General features: G+C 42.6%; 1 protein-coding gene across 4 annotated transcripts in view; it reads right to left on the bottom strand.

The window, feature by feature from the left end:
• Window positions 1–4,389: 4,389 nt before the first annotated feature.
• Phkb (phosphorylase kinase regulatory subunit beta) overlaps window positions 4,390–16,049 on the bottom strand; it is a 199,180-nt gene continuing 187,520 nt past the window's right edge. For all 4 annotated transcript variants that reach the window (XM_005367021.1, XM_005367020.1, XM_013353722.2 and 1 more), the window contains 3 exons: window positions 8,961–9,068; window positions 6,820–6,960; window positions 4,390–6,191 (listed from right to left, as the gene is read on the bottom strand). In XM_005367021.1, the coding sequence (XP_005367078.1) occupies window positions 6,054–6,191; window positions 6,820–6,960; window positions 8,961–9,068 (387 nt within the window). In that variant the 3' untranslated portion in view covers window positions 4,390–6,053. The remainder of the gene's footprint in view (window positions 6,192–6,819; window positions 6,961–8,960; window positions 9,069–16,049) is intronic.

Raw genomic sequence — 16,049 nt, 5'->3', positions numbered from 1 at the left:
CCTATCTATCTATCTATCTATCTATCTATCTATCTATCTATCTATCTATCTATCTATCTATCTAAAACAAATGGTTGTGAGCCACTATGTGTATGCTGGGAACTGAACCTGATCCCCTGCAAGAGCAGTAAGTGTTTTTAACTGCCGAACATTCTCTCCAGCCCCATTCTGGATTCTTTTTATCTGAAGATTTATTCTTTAGGTAAAGGCTTATAGTATCTTCAACTTTTCTCTCCACATGTGTGTGTGTGTTGTCCACAGTTTTCTCTATCCAGCATATTTCTTTTCCGGATAGAGAAAACTCAAGCATGCTCACCCCCACTCCAACCTTTCCTGCCTGTGTTCATTGTGATTGTCTTGCTGCTCAGAAGTCCCTCATGAGAGGCTTCTCACAGACAGGAAACTCAACTGGCTTAAAAATGGGAATCATAAGAAGCACGAACTCAAAGAGTGACCCCCGGGTGGTTGGTGGAAATATTCTCTTTAAGAGGAAAGGGAAGTGTGGCTGTAGACGGTTTCAGAGAATGAGCAAGAGTTTTGAGAGGACATCAGGAAGAATAAACAACAGCTTGGGGTGAAGTTCACTTGGGTTGGATGTGGACTGAGTTCCAGCTTTCCTTCTGAGAGATTCTGCTTTAGGTGGAATGGAAGCTTCAGAGAAAGCCCCATCATGTCCTTAGTGAGGAAAAAGGTCAGGGCGGTGAAAGGGCAGTCAAACCATGGGTCCACAGTAGTTCAAAACACTTAGCATGCCAATGGGCCATACTTTGGGCGTATTTCTTCTGAGCCCCAACAGCCTTCCACCACCTTAATTTTCTTAGCAGAATTTATCAATCCTTATCTCATTTTTAGATCCAGGTAGAACACAAGCTCCACAGAGAGCTGATCTGCCTTAATCTCCATGCAGAACAGTGTCTGGTAGATGCTTAGCAAGCTGGCTTAGCTCATACTGTGACTCAGCAGATCTGTGACCTTCTGAACCTCATCCCACCCTGACTGAACCTGTGTCCTTTCCTAGCCGCTACCATGCCAGCCCCTTCACCTCAGCCACAATAGTTCAGGAGAATGCAGCCCTCAGGAAGGCAGGGTCTAAAATGATAAGGCCAGGCATGGATTAAATCTGATCTACTCTGTTGGAGGAGAGCCCTTAGTTTGTTTCCCAGCTGCCCGGAAGCTCAGGCCCAAAATAATCACACAGAAACTATATTATTTAAATCACTGCTTGGCCCATTAGCTCTAGTTTCTTATTGGCTAACTCTTGTAGCTTAATTTAACCCATTTCTAGTAATCTGTGTATCTCCACAAGGCTGGGGCTTACCAGTAAAGTTCCGGCATTGGTGTCGGTGGGGCTACATTGTTTCTCTTTGACACTGCCTCTCTCCCAGCATTTGGTTTAGTTTTCACCGCCTACCTAAGTTCTGCCCTGCTATAGGTCCAAAGCAGTTTCTTTATTCATTAATGGTAATCATAGCATACAGAGGGAAATCCCATATCACCACTCTTTCAAAGAGGGCACCCCTCCCTCAAAGTCAAGGCATGGAGTCGGGGGAGGGTCTAGGCTACTGCCACCCTCTCCTTACTGTCATGAATGGGGGATGTGTGTGCCTCTCACACAGTGAGTGCCAACAAGGGGCAGGAGATAGACCTAGATAGAAGCTCTACATCCTATTTCTGAGAGAGAGGAAAGTTTCTAAGAATTAAGTCCAGTTTCACATGGGATAGATGAATATAGTCATCACAAAAACCTCTTAGTAGAGATTTCCAGGACAAAAATATATCCCCAAGCACCTTCAACTGTATGGGTGCACACTCTGTACCATCACTAATTAGCTGACATACAGGAAGCAGCAGAAATTAATCTTGGAACTGTTCAGACTATACTCTGCTGGAATATGCTAAGGACAAGCAAGGGCAGTTTGTGGGGAGTCACCACCATCAATTCTGCGGCATCCACACCCACTACCACCCTGGGGGAAAGTAATGGCGAGGCTCCGTCAAGGAAGAAAAAGAAAGAGTAACTTTGAAAGCACAGAATGTGAGCATCAAGATGAAACACACACGGAGCCTCTCCTGAAATGAGAGCTGGGTTAGTGTCAGGAAGTTAAACATACCTGGCTCTGGAGAAGGAGAGCAGCGGCTGGAAACCAAGCCGACCAGGCTACAAAGCAAGCTGGGCTTAGCATCTTTCATTGCTCTTCTTTCTGGTACTGAGGTGGCTTTTTAAAAAATAAGATTACATTTCTTCTGTTTCTTTAAAAAATATCAGTGGGAAGTTCCTGAAGGGCTCTGGCTCTATCATGCCATTTCCATAAACTTGCCTTAAAAAAAGGCGAGTTACCTGTTTAGGATACTTTGTGAATCTTGTTGGGCTTCATAACTAGACAAATGAAGGCTGACAAATGCCTGGACAGATGTGGAGATTTTTAGGGAGTGTGAAGCCCCTTTTGAGCCGTCACCCAGGTAGAGCAAAGCACCGAGCCTGCAGTCACTCCACAGCGCAACCATTAACAGGCCCATCTGTTTGTGCGCAACAACCTAAGCATGAATTGCTTCACATAAATTGCAATACTGGCATTTGAGCCTTCTCAGATTCCTTCAGAACTTTCTTCTCTCAACAGTGAGCTGCTTTACTAAACTGACACCCATTTGAAATAGAAAACAACGCCAGGAGAAAATTAAAACGGCAGCTCATGGGCACAGTGTTTTCCCAGCATCAACAAACCCCTAGGGTTGGTTCCCAGGCCGAGTGAGGAGGGGAAAACTCACGGAAAGCCTAGCTCCGAGTTTCACTGAGGAACAGGGCCACATTTTCTCCCACCAGCTAAAAGAGCAGGAGTGAAGGGATAGATGTGTACCTTTAAGGCTGACCATGCACTACTGCTGAACAGCCCATGCATGGATTGTCAGGAAACATTTCACACTGCATGTTACACTCATGGACACAGGATCTATGCCTTTGACCAAGCACAGTGAACACAGAACCAACAGTTTCAAATAACATCACGGGAAAAACTAAACAAATGAGGGTGGGGAGAGTGTGTAGTCATCAAATACAATCAGATCATCCAGTCAGAAGCCTTACCCTTGCAGGGACCAAAACACAGGTGGGAGGTAGTCGCTTCCAGACTGTCCGCTTAGACGTTACACCTTTGGAGGGATTACGGTCCCCCCTACCCCTCATCTGCCCCCCTCTCAGATGAAATGTCAAAATGCCCACTCTCAATAGTTTCCCCTGTGCATGGGCGGCAAAACTGTGGTAGTCACCGGGGCTGAAATCCACTTCATTCTCCGCCACATGTCCTTGTGTTGGACCTGTTCAAAGAATCTTGTACTTGGGCCCTATGGTTGGGTTGTCTAGAATGGGCTCTTCTCTAATCCAGGGGTGGCACTGGTCCTGTTGGAGCATATGATGGGATGCTAGAACATGTGCTGGGAGAAGAGTTTTTACTCTGGAAGAACATTTTCCTTCCTTTCTTCCTGATGCTGACACCACACTCATCTGAGTCTCTGGATGCATTAGAGTTTTTCATAATTTACCCATCAACCTGTTCAGCTACTGGGAAGCTGGAATATGAGAACCATAGACAAATTCTTGCAGCTCTTTTGTCTTTTGCTGTTTTTCTAAGTTTATGTGGTGCCCGTCCCCTTGTGTGAAGGCTGCTACGCTGCCACTGTTATTACGACTCTGGCCTCCCTCGTTTCTCATGCACACGTTTAGTCTGAGACAGGGCTCTGACAGTCTGGCTGCATACTACGATGCTGCTCCGGCTCTTCCTAGTTTGAATGGGGTGCACCTTTGCTGCTAGGGCTCATTCCACACTGGGCTGCCTCTTAGACTTTTATGTGGCATCTATTTAATATTCCTGTTCACGGGGGAGGAGGGCTTAGCAGTGTATACAAATGCAGTCTTTAAGATTTGGGCGAAAAGTTGAATGTATTCAGGTTTTCAACAAATGTTTAATGATACCCATAAAGCGTTGGAAGCTTATCGAAGATGTCATCAAGATGATCTCATATTTTGATTTTTAAAGGCTGAAATATCTCTTTTTAAGCCTTAAATAAAATGGAAGGAAGTCTGGAAACACCATGCTTCTAACAATGCTCTGGAAATGCAGTTGAATTTGATATGCAGGCAGGAGTTTCCAGCAGATGCTGATTGTACAATAAACTTAGCACCGAGAATCTGCCAGTGTGACGGAGCAGCTTTAAATCAGGTTTAAGGCTTGCCGTGCCCCAATACATGTGCTAATATTTCAGTCAGCCTCGAGTGCAGCTGTTAAAACATGTGGGCTCTGTAGATCAAATGGGACTTCTAAATTTCATGAGTTCTGTGTTCTGAGTCTCAGGACTATTTTGCTTTTCTAATTAGAAAGCAGACATTGCTTCTGATAGATGAACATCAAGCTTTATTGATCATCCCAAAATATCTTCCAGAACAATAAATTTTGCATTTTATAATTTAAGAAGTTGATGCACAGTCACTGATTTTGAGCACTTTCAAGCAGCAGAAGAAAGCGCCAAAACCTCGAACATGGGACAGGAAGCTGGGGCTCACTCAGAAAGCAGATCTGCAAGTGGTGTCTGTTTCGACCAGACAGCAGTTTCTCGCAGCTTTGCTCAGCTAATCAGAAAAATTAATTCTTAAGGATACGAGTGTTTATTTTCTTCTGAATTCTAACAAGTCTTAAATATTTCAAGGGCTTTTTCTCTCTGTCATTCTTTAATTTCTCTTCCCTACCCATCAACCCCAGAACTTATTCTCCTCCATGGGCTTCATGACTCTTTTTCTGGCTTAAGTTTTGTGAGTGGCTTCCTCAGGACCATCTTTTACTAACTTCTCCTCACACACTGTCTAATTTGCAAGGCTGGATTGTACCATTATTCCCAGGCTTGCTGACTGACACACACACAGAGTCCTATACATGTTCTAAGAGCAGCCACACCTCGAGCTGGTCAGAGCTGTGCGGGACTCTTCAGTCTGCACACACACTTACTTGATTTGCATTGGGCTACACATCCTATATGACAAATTTGATTACCTAGAAGAAACTCAGGAGGACTGGTCAGAAAAAAATGATCCTTGCTGGGATTGGAGCCCAAGCAAGTGGGCCACATTGTGACATCTAAGAAGAAAATACTTTAATAAGATTTAAACACTTAATCTACTTGCATAAGTAAATTTGGCAGCAAATTCCATTTTCCAAATGAATTAAACAAAAACATTCAGGACTGTTAAGTTCAGTGTTATGAACTTGAGCAAAGAATGTTTCCAGATACATTTGTTAGTTCAAAAACAGAATTTTTTGACTTTCAACTCTACTTTTACAAGGTTAACAGTCCTAAATTTAACTATTTAACCATTTTTATGTTTATTATTTGCAATTATGTGTAGGTATGTATGCCTGCCTGTGGCACGTCCATGTGAGGGCAGCTGACACACTGCTGAACACTTCTGTTTCTAACAGGTGCTCAGAAACTGTTTGATACGTTGTATCTTAGTCCAGCTCTCATACTTAGCATAATACAAAACCACAGTCATGTTTGTGAGGTAAAAACTAAGAGTTTTGAACAGAATTATTAATAATGCAGCTTCTGAAGTTAAATATCAGGGTTCACTTTGTGTTTTTTGGTGTGCGCTGCACATCTTCTGTTTTTAGTACAACAGTGGTAAAGCCTTCACCATCCTTGCACTACCTCGTAAGTCTCAGTAAAGTTTGCTTTGATGGCTGGAAGGTGAGAATTCAGTCTAAAGAAGCAGAGTTTTGATGGAATATTTGATCACAAAACATGCAGTACTGAATTTTCAACTCAGAAACTATTTCTATGGTTCAGTGAAGATCATAGGAGCTGGCACAAATGGTGAAAACTGGGGCTTCCCTTGATTCCAATCACTGCCTACCATTCGACTGCCGCTGACATGCAAAGGTCTAATACCAGCAAACAGAATACAGCATCTACCTCGCTAACACATCAGTTCGCCCATCACTGGCTGCCTGGGCTAGTTAGCTTCAACACAAAAGGCACAGCCATCGCCTCTGCTTCCTGCACCCCTTCTAGCTAACCAGACACGAGTCCCCATTGCTTGGCTTGACTTCCCCTTCCAGCAGCAAGCTCATCACAACCTTCATCAGATAGCTGCAGGTTCCTCGTTTTCCCAGTGGGGGCGTGTTGTAGAAGGAGGTCATATCATCCTACAAAGGAAGAAAATAAACAAGGCCTTGGGATTGACAGGTGAAATCAGCAGCTGCCTACGAAGCAAACAGATTTGCAGAAAGATTTCCTCATGGAAATTACAAGCTTTCCTCACTTCGCTTTCATTTTCCCAAGGTGTCTTCTCAGCACATAAAACAAAAGCAGACGTTTTTAGTAGCCTTCTCTTTGCTAGTAATTTTTATTTACTCAGGGAACCCTTTCACAGATGAGCATACCATATTAAGCAGAGAGCCCAGAAGGGACTACGTTAGACAGTACACAGCCCCAGTGATGCCCGTTCTACACTCCCATCTTCCTCTGAATTTATTTTACAGCCTTCTGGAATCAGTGGTTCCTCCCTGGCAACAAACATTTTAATTGTCAGCGATATAAAAAAAAATTATCTCATCTTACATTTCTTTTTCTTCTTTTGTCAGAACTTCATAGCTCAATTGACTAGCAATTAGCTAAAAAGTAATATTAATTCCTCAAGTAAGTCTGACTGACTCTCAGCATTCTAATTTTGTACTCTGTAGATGTGTTTGGGACGTGAGATGGTAAGATTAGAGAGCATTTTAACAGCCGAGACAACGGGACATTCTCCAGAACGCTGTCCTCTCCACTTACTTGTTTTTCCGTTCCCTTGAGCCGACTCTCGTCCTTTTGGAACTCGAGAAATGCTTCTTTGACCAGTCTGTCTAGGTCTACTTTGTCTTGAAATTCTAGTTCAGGGTTTCTTTCCAGCACAATGGACACGACCATTAGTAACTAGAAGAGACAGATGTCAAAAGCCAGTGACATGCACCACAACGGTGACACAGTCTGGACAGGGTGTCCTCACTGACCTGATGGGCAGTGCTCTGCAGATGAAGATTAGCAGCACATGTTCTGTTTAGAACATACATGTTTATCACAGTATCCCTGTAGCCACAGAACATGCATGTTTCTCACAGTATCCCTGTGGCCACAGAGAGGTCTTTTTAATAACTGCTGGTGTTTTGAAGATGACATTTTGGGGATGGAGAGAAAGCTGCTGGCGTACAAAAGAGCCCCATACAGCGGAGAGCTCAGTTGGTGAAGAGCTTGCCTTCATCAACCTATTTGGCTGCATCTTAATTTATTCACAGAAGTACTGCTCATTTTGAGATTCTATTTTTGATTATGTCTAAGTGTGTGTGTGTGTGTGTGTGTGTGTGTGTGTGTGTGTGTGTGCAGTATGTGCAAGTGAGTGCCGTGCCCACAGAGGTCAGGAGAGAAGACACTCGATCCCCTGGAGCTAGAGTTACAGGCAATTATGAGTCACCTGATGCGGATGCTGGGGACCAAACTTTGGCCCTCCTGGAAAAGCAGTAAGACTCTTAATTACTGAGCCATCTTTCTAAGCCCTTATAATTTTCAGGTTTTTTGAGAGAGGGTCTCTTTACATAGTCCTGGCTGTCCTGGAACTCACAGTGATTCACCTGCCTCTGCCTCCTAAGTGCTAGGATTAAAGGTCCGAGCCACCACAACTGGCTTATAATGCTCAGGTTAGATAACAAACGTCCATGTCCAGACTGTAGCTGTATATGTGGCAATCGGTAAGGAAAAGCCTTCTGATAAACCTTATGCTTTGTACACTAACCAGGAAAAACTCCCTAGTTCTAACTTTAAGAATCTTACTGGGATCTTACTAGGTGCATTTTATCTAAATGCTGAGAGGCAGAACCTGAAGCCACTATAGTAGAATCCAGGGGCAACAATGTGGTGGACCCATGGGCAGGGCAGGCTAAAGCTAGGGCTTTGACAGTTTCAGACAGAGAATACAGACTTGTGTTCTAAAGGAAATTTCTTCAGCCAGGGGAAAGGCACCAGAGTCATCAAAGGTCAACAAAAAAAAAAAAAAAAAAAAGCAAGCCCTAAATCTACTATCTGCCCTGGACACTGGATATGTAAAGCTAAAGACAGCATACAGAACACATCCTTCCACCTCGGCCTTTCCAGACCCCCATCTCTGCATCACTCCTACCTGCTCCTATTCCACATCCTGGGCCATCAAAGATGAGACTGAATGTCACTCAGGTTTGACTGCAGCTCCAGAGATAATGGGCTTAGCAGGGGCCAAATTTACCTTCATATTTACTGATAGCTTCTATGTAAATAAGACATATGACTTACTTGCAAGAATATAATGTGTGATAGAGACATTGCCAGAGAAAGAGGCGGTGAGAGGACTGCCATATACTAACTTCTCCACTCCAGGAACTCACCACACAAGGGTTTGTGGGACGGAAGGGCGAGTGTGGAAATGTGTGTGCCGGGTGCACGTACTTCAGCACTCTACCCAATGTCTCTCTGCATAGGCAGACGTTTGGAAAAACATCTTTCAAAAAACTAGCAGCAGTGATCTCCTGCTTCCCATTATTCTCTGGATTGTTGCAACACTCTACAACAGCAGTTATTATTCCTAGAAGTAGGAAAAGCTAACAACTAACTGGAAAGAAATGGTCTCTCCCTCTGCTGCTATGGCACTGCTGATGTGCTGAGTGCAGCTGGGTGGTGGTAGGTTTGGATTTTCCATTTAAGGGAGTTTAAGGTACTTGAACCATAGGACAAGGGACTTGATCCAGGTCAGGGATGTCTGTCTTCTTGATGACTCTTTCAGAGAAGCTGACATGTGATGGACAAAGCTCTTGGTCTCAGGGGGAGAGGGTAGCTTTCCTATATTAGTCTTCAGTGAGCAGACAGAAAGCAAGCCTTCAGTGATCTATATTTTTGTTTATAATACAAACCTCTACAATGATCTGTCTGTACTTCGGCTGGTCAATGTTTCCCAATATGTCTTCAACAAGGAGAGAAAAATTCATCTCATACATAGTCATATCCGACAAGGTTGGTTGCTGGAAAAGAAAAAGCCTCCACATTAACATGCTGAATGTTATCCTCTGTGTATTGTTTAACAGAGGAACTTCATTTTCTAATCAATAATCTTTCCAGTTTCTATAAAACTGGAGAGAGCATTTTCACCCCTGTGACTAAATCTTATATATGTCAAACTAGTGATTCCAGCCAGCTGACTATTGTGATAAATTAAGCCTCCTGCTTTTAGTAGTTATCATCATTATGTTAATAATTTTAGGAGAAAGAACTGTATTAAAAATCCATCCCATAAATAAAAGTAACAGCTCAAAATTGAGACTATGATAGAGTGCACACTACATTCAGAATTAACATGAGGGGTTGTGCTTGCTGTTGGACTTTAGGGTGTAAGTCACTGCGACTGAGTTTATAGAATTTCTGTTTGTTTTTTTTTTTTTTTTTGGCCAAGCTTCCATCAGAAAAGTATTACAAATAAGCAAAAATTATGTGTAGAAATTACAGAAAACAGAAAAAAGAGACAAAACTAAAAGAATCTTTTGCTTTGCCTTTTCTTTAGAACAAATCAACAGTCTTTTATTCACTGAGGCCACCCAGTCCCATCCAGATTGGAGCATGGACAGCGTACTGGCCAACTGTGACTGTCAACTTGAGTGGACCGAGAAACAGAAGATTACTGAGGCACGCGCTTGGTTGTATCTGCGAGGATGTTTCTATAAAAGTTTGAGTAAGGAAGACCCAGCCTAAATGTAAGTGGCAAGAGCTGGAGTCTGAACAAAAGGGAAAAAGCCTATGATGCACTGGCATCCTTCTCTTTCTGCTCCTTGGTTACCACCCTAAACCCAACCGTTCTCCCTGTCACCCTTCCCCTGCCACAGCGGACTGTCTTCCTCTGAACCATCAGCTACAATAGACCCTTCCTTCCCCTGTTGCTCTGGGCCAGGTACTTGTTGATGAGAAAAGTAAATGTAAGAGAGAGCATCCCTTAAGGATGGGAGGGAGAATGATGAGGAAGTGAACACAACAGGGAGCAGCCCTCAGCACAGGAGGGAGAGCCCTGATGATAGGCTGCTGTGCCAGAAAGCAGAGAAGGGCAGTGTTATCCCAAAAGATGCAGAGAGGACAAGGCCGACTTGTTTTATCTCAGTGGTTTATAGTGAAGGTAGCCATAGCTTTAAAACAAAGTACATCTATTTGATCCTTAGACTGGGACTGAGGAAGTCCTTCTTCTTGACTTAAGGTGATGGAAAGGTCTTCAGTCTGGTGTGATAATGCCTCAGTCCGACATTCAGTACGACTCCTAACCTGGCGTACTGTTACAAGCAGTACCTGACCTGGAAAATCTGAAGCTTGGCTGCCAGTGGGCTGCTGTGAGTGCCTAGATGCCTAATAATAGGGTCAATGTGGTTATAGAAGGAAAGAAAGATTCTTTTCTGGTTTTGTATTAACTTCTTAATAGATCTTGTTAGAAAGGCAGCCTAGCTCCTAGGCACTGGTGATAGTTACTCACATTAGAGATATCAAGCTTGGCTTATTTTCTGCTTTTCTGCAAGGATTTAGAGTAGAGCAGAGAGGCAAAGAGAAAAAGCTCAGACGCCAACCCATCAGTGTCCATTTCCTGCTGAGTGCGGGACCCTGGGGAAAATCATCCCACTGTGTGGTTTCCTCATCCTGAATTGCATGGAATAATAAAGCACCTTTCTTGAAGTATGGGCGAGATGGAGAGCTAGACTTTGCCCCTGTGTGATCTGGTTAAGGGCATCAGAATCCTCATAGTCCAGTAAAGTATTAACTCCATGGAAGATGGACAAACAAGAGTGAAGAAAGCTGATTATGTCTAATTCAGTAAATCAACTAGAAAATGCACCAACAAAATTATAAGAATTAGTAAACATCTTTAAATAATAGCCTTCAATGCAAATAGTCTCAACTTGCCAATAAAGAGACACAAACTAGATAGATGACTGGACTTAAAAACTGGACCTAACTATTTGTTGCCCCCAAGAAACACACCTCACTGGTAAAGATACCCACCAACTCAGAGTCAATGAATGGAGTCAATCTACTAGGTGAACAACAGCTAGAAATGAGCTGAAGTAACTTATGATAGCTGAGAAATTAGACTCAAATAAAAATAAAAAAGAGGAGATAAACAAGGTCATTACAGTAATACTAATAAAGGGAACAATCCATCAAAAACCTGTAACAGTTGTAAATATTTATGTCCCAAATGTTGGGACTCCCAATTCCATAAATAAATACTAACAAACCTAACACATGTCCTAATATAATAGTGTGTAATGTCGGCACCAACTCTCATCTTTAGATAGGTAGTGCAAGGGGACCTCAGAGCTCCTGATAGCTAGTTTTAATTGTCAGCCTGACCTTGGAGTCCCAGTGAAGGACTTTTCTACATTAAGTCAGCCTGTAGGCATGTCTGGGGGGGAGGGGGGAAGCTATCTTGGCTGATGGGAAGACTTGTCCACTGTGGGTAACACCGTTCCCTGCACTGGGGATCCTGGAATGTATATGAGATGAAAAGAGAACAGAATGCTAGCATGCACATAGTGATTCACTGCTCTGCTCTCTACTACGGAGAGAATGTGATCACCTGCTTTAAGTCCCTGCCACTTGACTGCCCTGCAATGATGGCCACAGCCTGCAGCTGTGAGCCAAATACACCTTCCTCTCTTCAGTTACTCTTGTTTATCAGAGCAGCACGAAGCGAAACCAAGAGAGATTAAACTACAACAGAGATCAAATAAAAGATATGTCAGAACATCCACCCAACAGAATGCACAGTTTTCTCAGCAGCTTATGAAACTTGCTAAAAACCAGATCACATTCTAGGCCACAAGTCAAGTCTTACCAAATACAAAAGAATGAAAATAACTTCTTGTGTCTTATCAAACCAAACTGCACTAAAACTAGAAATCAGCAGCAAGAAGAACTATAGAAACTGCACGAACATGGAGAGAATGAACAACACCTGAATGACCAGATGTTTGTTGAGGAAATCAAGGGGAAAATTATAAATTTCTAGACTCAAATGAAAAAGAAAATACAATTTAGCAGAACCTTCGAGATACAGGTCAGGCAGTTCTAAAGAAGAAAGGTTATATGACACTTACATGAAGGGGTGGTTGGAGAGGTGGCTCAGTGGTTAAGAACACATATTGTTCTTCCAGAGGAACTGAGTTCCACTCCCAGCACCATGTCAGGTGGCTCACAGCCAGCACCAATGGCAATCTGGCACCTCTGGCCTCTGTGGGCACCCACACTCATGTGTACATACCCATCACACAGGCCTTTAATGCAGATCTTTCAAGCTTGGAAAAGACACGCCTTTAATTCCCAATCTTGAGGTTCTTTAAATTTGTCTTTCATCTTTCCCTTATGGTACTATCTCTATAACTCTAAAAATGACTTTCTTTCACTAAATACTTCTATTTATTTGAATGTATTAATTTACATAAGTAGGTATTTTAATTTATGTTTGTTAGGCGTAGGGCTAGGTCAAAGTGTCTAGCGGTTATGGATTCTTCTGTGTAGCTCCAGATGTGTTTGTAAGTTAACCTACACTGTGATTATTCCAAGCACACTACCAGTGTGCTTACCTTGCTACGACTTGTCTCCTCTCACAGGCTGTTGACTATGAATCAGGATCAGATGTCTAATTTGAGGAGAGTGACGGGCACTGTATGCATACTTCATCCCTCTATTCTTAATTTACTACTAAAGCCTGCCTAGTCCTTCACAGTTCATAAAGGACAATGTGAGTGCTCTAATTAAGAAAATGTAGCCCATTCCTTCCCAGATCATGGGCTACTGCACGTTGACCTAACATCTTTAAGGCTGTTCTTTGTCTTACTGTTATTTCTCTTTAGGGTTTGATAAAGATGCAGTGTATAGGCTGGGGGGAGGCACATTTCTTAGTCTAGGTGTTGAGGCTGGGGGAAGACACATTCCTTAGTCTAGGTATTGAGGCTGGAAGACACACCTCTAACCTGGTCTGCGCCTTCTGCTGGAAGCCTATAATAAGGACATGGAAGAAGGAAGCTTTTGATCTTTGCCTGCTTACTCTCACCTTGCTGGCAAGTCCATCCCTTCACTGGCATTAGAGCCTACTTCTTTGGGATTTTAGCAATGCTGAAGACCAGCTGAGACATGCAGCCTTGTAGACTGAATGATTTTTTTGAACTTTCCATTCACAGCCAGCCATTGTTGGCTTAGCTGGACTTCTGCCAGTAAGTCTTTCTAAAAAAAAATCCCAATTATACACATACATACATACATACACACATATACATACGCATGCAGAGACATATTCTTTAAGTTCTGTTACCCTAGAGAAATCTGATAAATACAATATACATAGTGAAAAATAAGAAAAATAAATAAATAAAGATTTCAAAAAATTGACCTAATTATGCACCACATGGTCTTAGAAAAAAACAACATTCTAAATCCCAAAGTAACATATGGAAATGTATTATAAATAATACAGAGCAGGACAGAAATTAATGAATAGAGACTAAAAGAGCAATACTTAGAATAACTCTGGTCTATAACAATCAATGAACCTGAAGCAGCAAAAGTTCCCATTGAAAAGTGCAGGAATGAATGGATTCACTGTCAAATTCTCCCAAACCTTTAAGTAAAACCTAATGTCAATGCTTCTCAAATCATTTCATAAAATAGATTTTTCTTTTTTTTTTTTTTGGATTTTTGAGACAGGGTTTCTCTGTGGCTTTGGAGCCTGTCCTGGAACTAGCGCTATAGACCAGGCTGGTCTCGAACTCACAGAGATCCACCTGCCTCTGCCTCCCAAGTGCTGGGATTAAAGGCGTGAGCCACCACCGCCCGGCTAGATTTTTCTTATTTTCAAATTCATTCCAGGAAGCTGGCATTGCTCTCATAGCTCCATTAGATAAAGATACAACAGAAATAAGAAAACTGTCATAACATTTGCATCAAAATTGATGAAACTAGGAATGGTTTTGTTAAGCCAGACTCAGAAAGACAAATTTTGAATTACTTCTCTCATATAGAGAACCTAGATTTAAATGTGTGTGTGTGTGTGTGTGTGTGTCTGTGTGTGTGTGTATGTGCGCGCGTGTGCGTGGGCAGGTGCCACAAAAATAAGAAGCAGATTATGAGAAAGGAGAAAGAGATCTTAAGAGACGGGGAAGTGGGGAGGGTAACAGAATACATGTAATAAGAAAGCAGAAGGCGGGAAGAAAGGGAGCCATCTTGAGGGGGTAAGGGTATACAGGGAGTGTAGTTGAGGAGCAGAACTAAGACATACACGAAGATACTGTGATGAAACTCATTACTTTGTATATTAACCTAAAAAATAACTAAAACAAAAAGACAAAGAAAATGAATCAAACCAGAAATTATTATATTAAGAGATGTAAGATTGACTTAGACAGACCTCATGTTTTCTTTTACACACGAAGCCAGGTGAACTATACTGTGTGCGTGTATCTACATAATGTACACACATCATATATAATAAAACTGGAAAGTGGATCATGAGAGGGGAGAAAGAAATCTTGAGCAAGCGAGGAAAGGGAAGGTGTAATAGATTAAAAGCAGAAGGGACTATCTGGAGAAGGAAGGGGATTAGCCAGAGGGGGGAAGCAGGCATGGAAGAGGGCAGTGGGGGAGGAAAATGAATGAGAACAAAGTGTGAAAATCCAATAATAAAACTCAGTGCTCTGTATCCTAACTTTAAAAATTAATAAAAAAGGAAGGAAGGAAGGAAAAAAGGAAGGAAAGAAGGAAGGAATGGAGAAAATGAAGGTTACCAAAACTAAATGCCACTTGAGTTTGTAAAACAAAACACTACATAATATATATGTACATATTTTTAATGCACAGAGAGTCTACTAAACATAGCTGAGGCTATCGCAGAATCAAATGGAACACAATAGGGGCAGTGGGGCGGGTGGTGGGGCAGAGACACTGCACTGCCTATGAGGGCAGGGATGAGCAGCATCGGGGCTGACAGCAGAGGCGCTGCCATGGCTGTCAGGAGACAGGCTGGCCAGAGCAGCAGCCACACGGCAGCTAAAGAAGGCTAGAGCAACCAACTTTTGTTTTGTTTTGTTTTTCGAGACAGGGTTTCTCTGTAGCTTGGGAGCCTATCCTGAACTAGCTCTTGTAGACCAGGCTGGCCTCGAACTCACAGAGATTCACCTGCCTCTGCCTCCCAAGTGCTGGAATTAAAGGCATGCACCACCATCTGGCTTTAGAGCAACCAATTTTTGAATAGAAATAGACTTGTGATACAATTCAAACTTTGCATGGCTAAGGGGTTTCATTGCCGAGTCTAGCAGATCCTAGAAGCTCCTCCTGAGAACACTGCCAATTTCTTGTGAGTTGTTCCACACTCTTGCGTCTATACAAGCAAAATACATATTGGTACATCTGAGACTGTTCCTTTTCATATAAAGAGCTACCTCAAAATTAATGCGGTTAAAGTTTCAATACTAGAAGCAGATACAGTACTCTATTTCTGCTTCTGTATAAGCGGAGTGAGTTAAATACCAGGACTAAATAAATGATATCACATCAAAGAAGCAGGCCATTTTATATAATCAAGAAAACTATCCATGCACAGGAGAGTCAGCAGTTCCTCAACACCATCAATAAGTCGCACCACAAGGAACCTGAAAGACTGTATCTCAGCCCAGTGCTATGTCTCAGCAGTGCTTCCCTGAACCACACACTATAAGGCCACTCTGCATTGCTAGGCTGGATCTACTGCTTTTCAGCACATGTTCTATGTCTGGGAAGCCCCAGCACTGGGCCACCCCTTAGCGGTGAAGAGATACCACAACTTGAAATAAAGCTAACATCATGTGCAGGTTAGTTTCTGTCAATTTAGCACAAGCCAGGGTAATCTGGGAAGAGGGACCATCAACTGAAAACTTGCCTCCATCAGCTTGGCCAGTAGGCAAATTTGTGTGTATGGGGGGGCATTTTCCTGTCTAATA

Source organism: Microtus ochrogaster, unplaced genomic scaffold (genome assembly GCF_000317375.1).
Source record: "Microtus ochrogaster isolate Prairie Vole_2 unplaced genomic scaffold, MicOch1.0 UNK15, whole genome shotgun sequence".
NCBI classification, from domain to species: domain Eukaryota; kingdom Metazoa; phylum Chordata; class Mammalia; order Rodentia; family Cricetidae; genus Microtus; species Microtus ochrogaster.
Note: the sequence above shows the minus strand (reverse complement) of the source record. Positions and strands in the feature narration are given on the sequence as shown.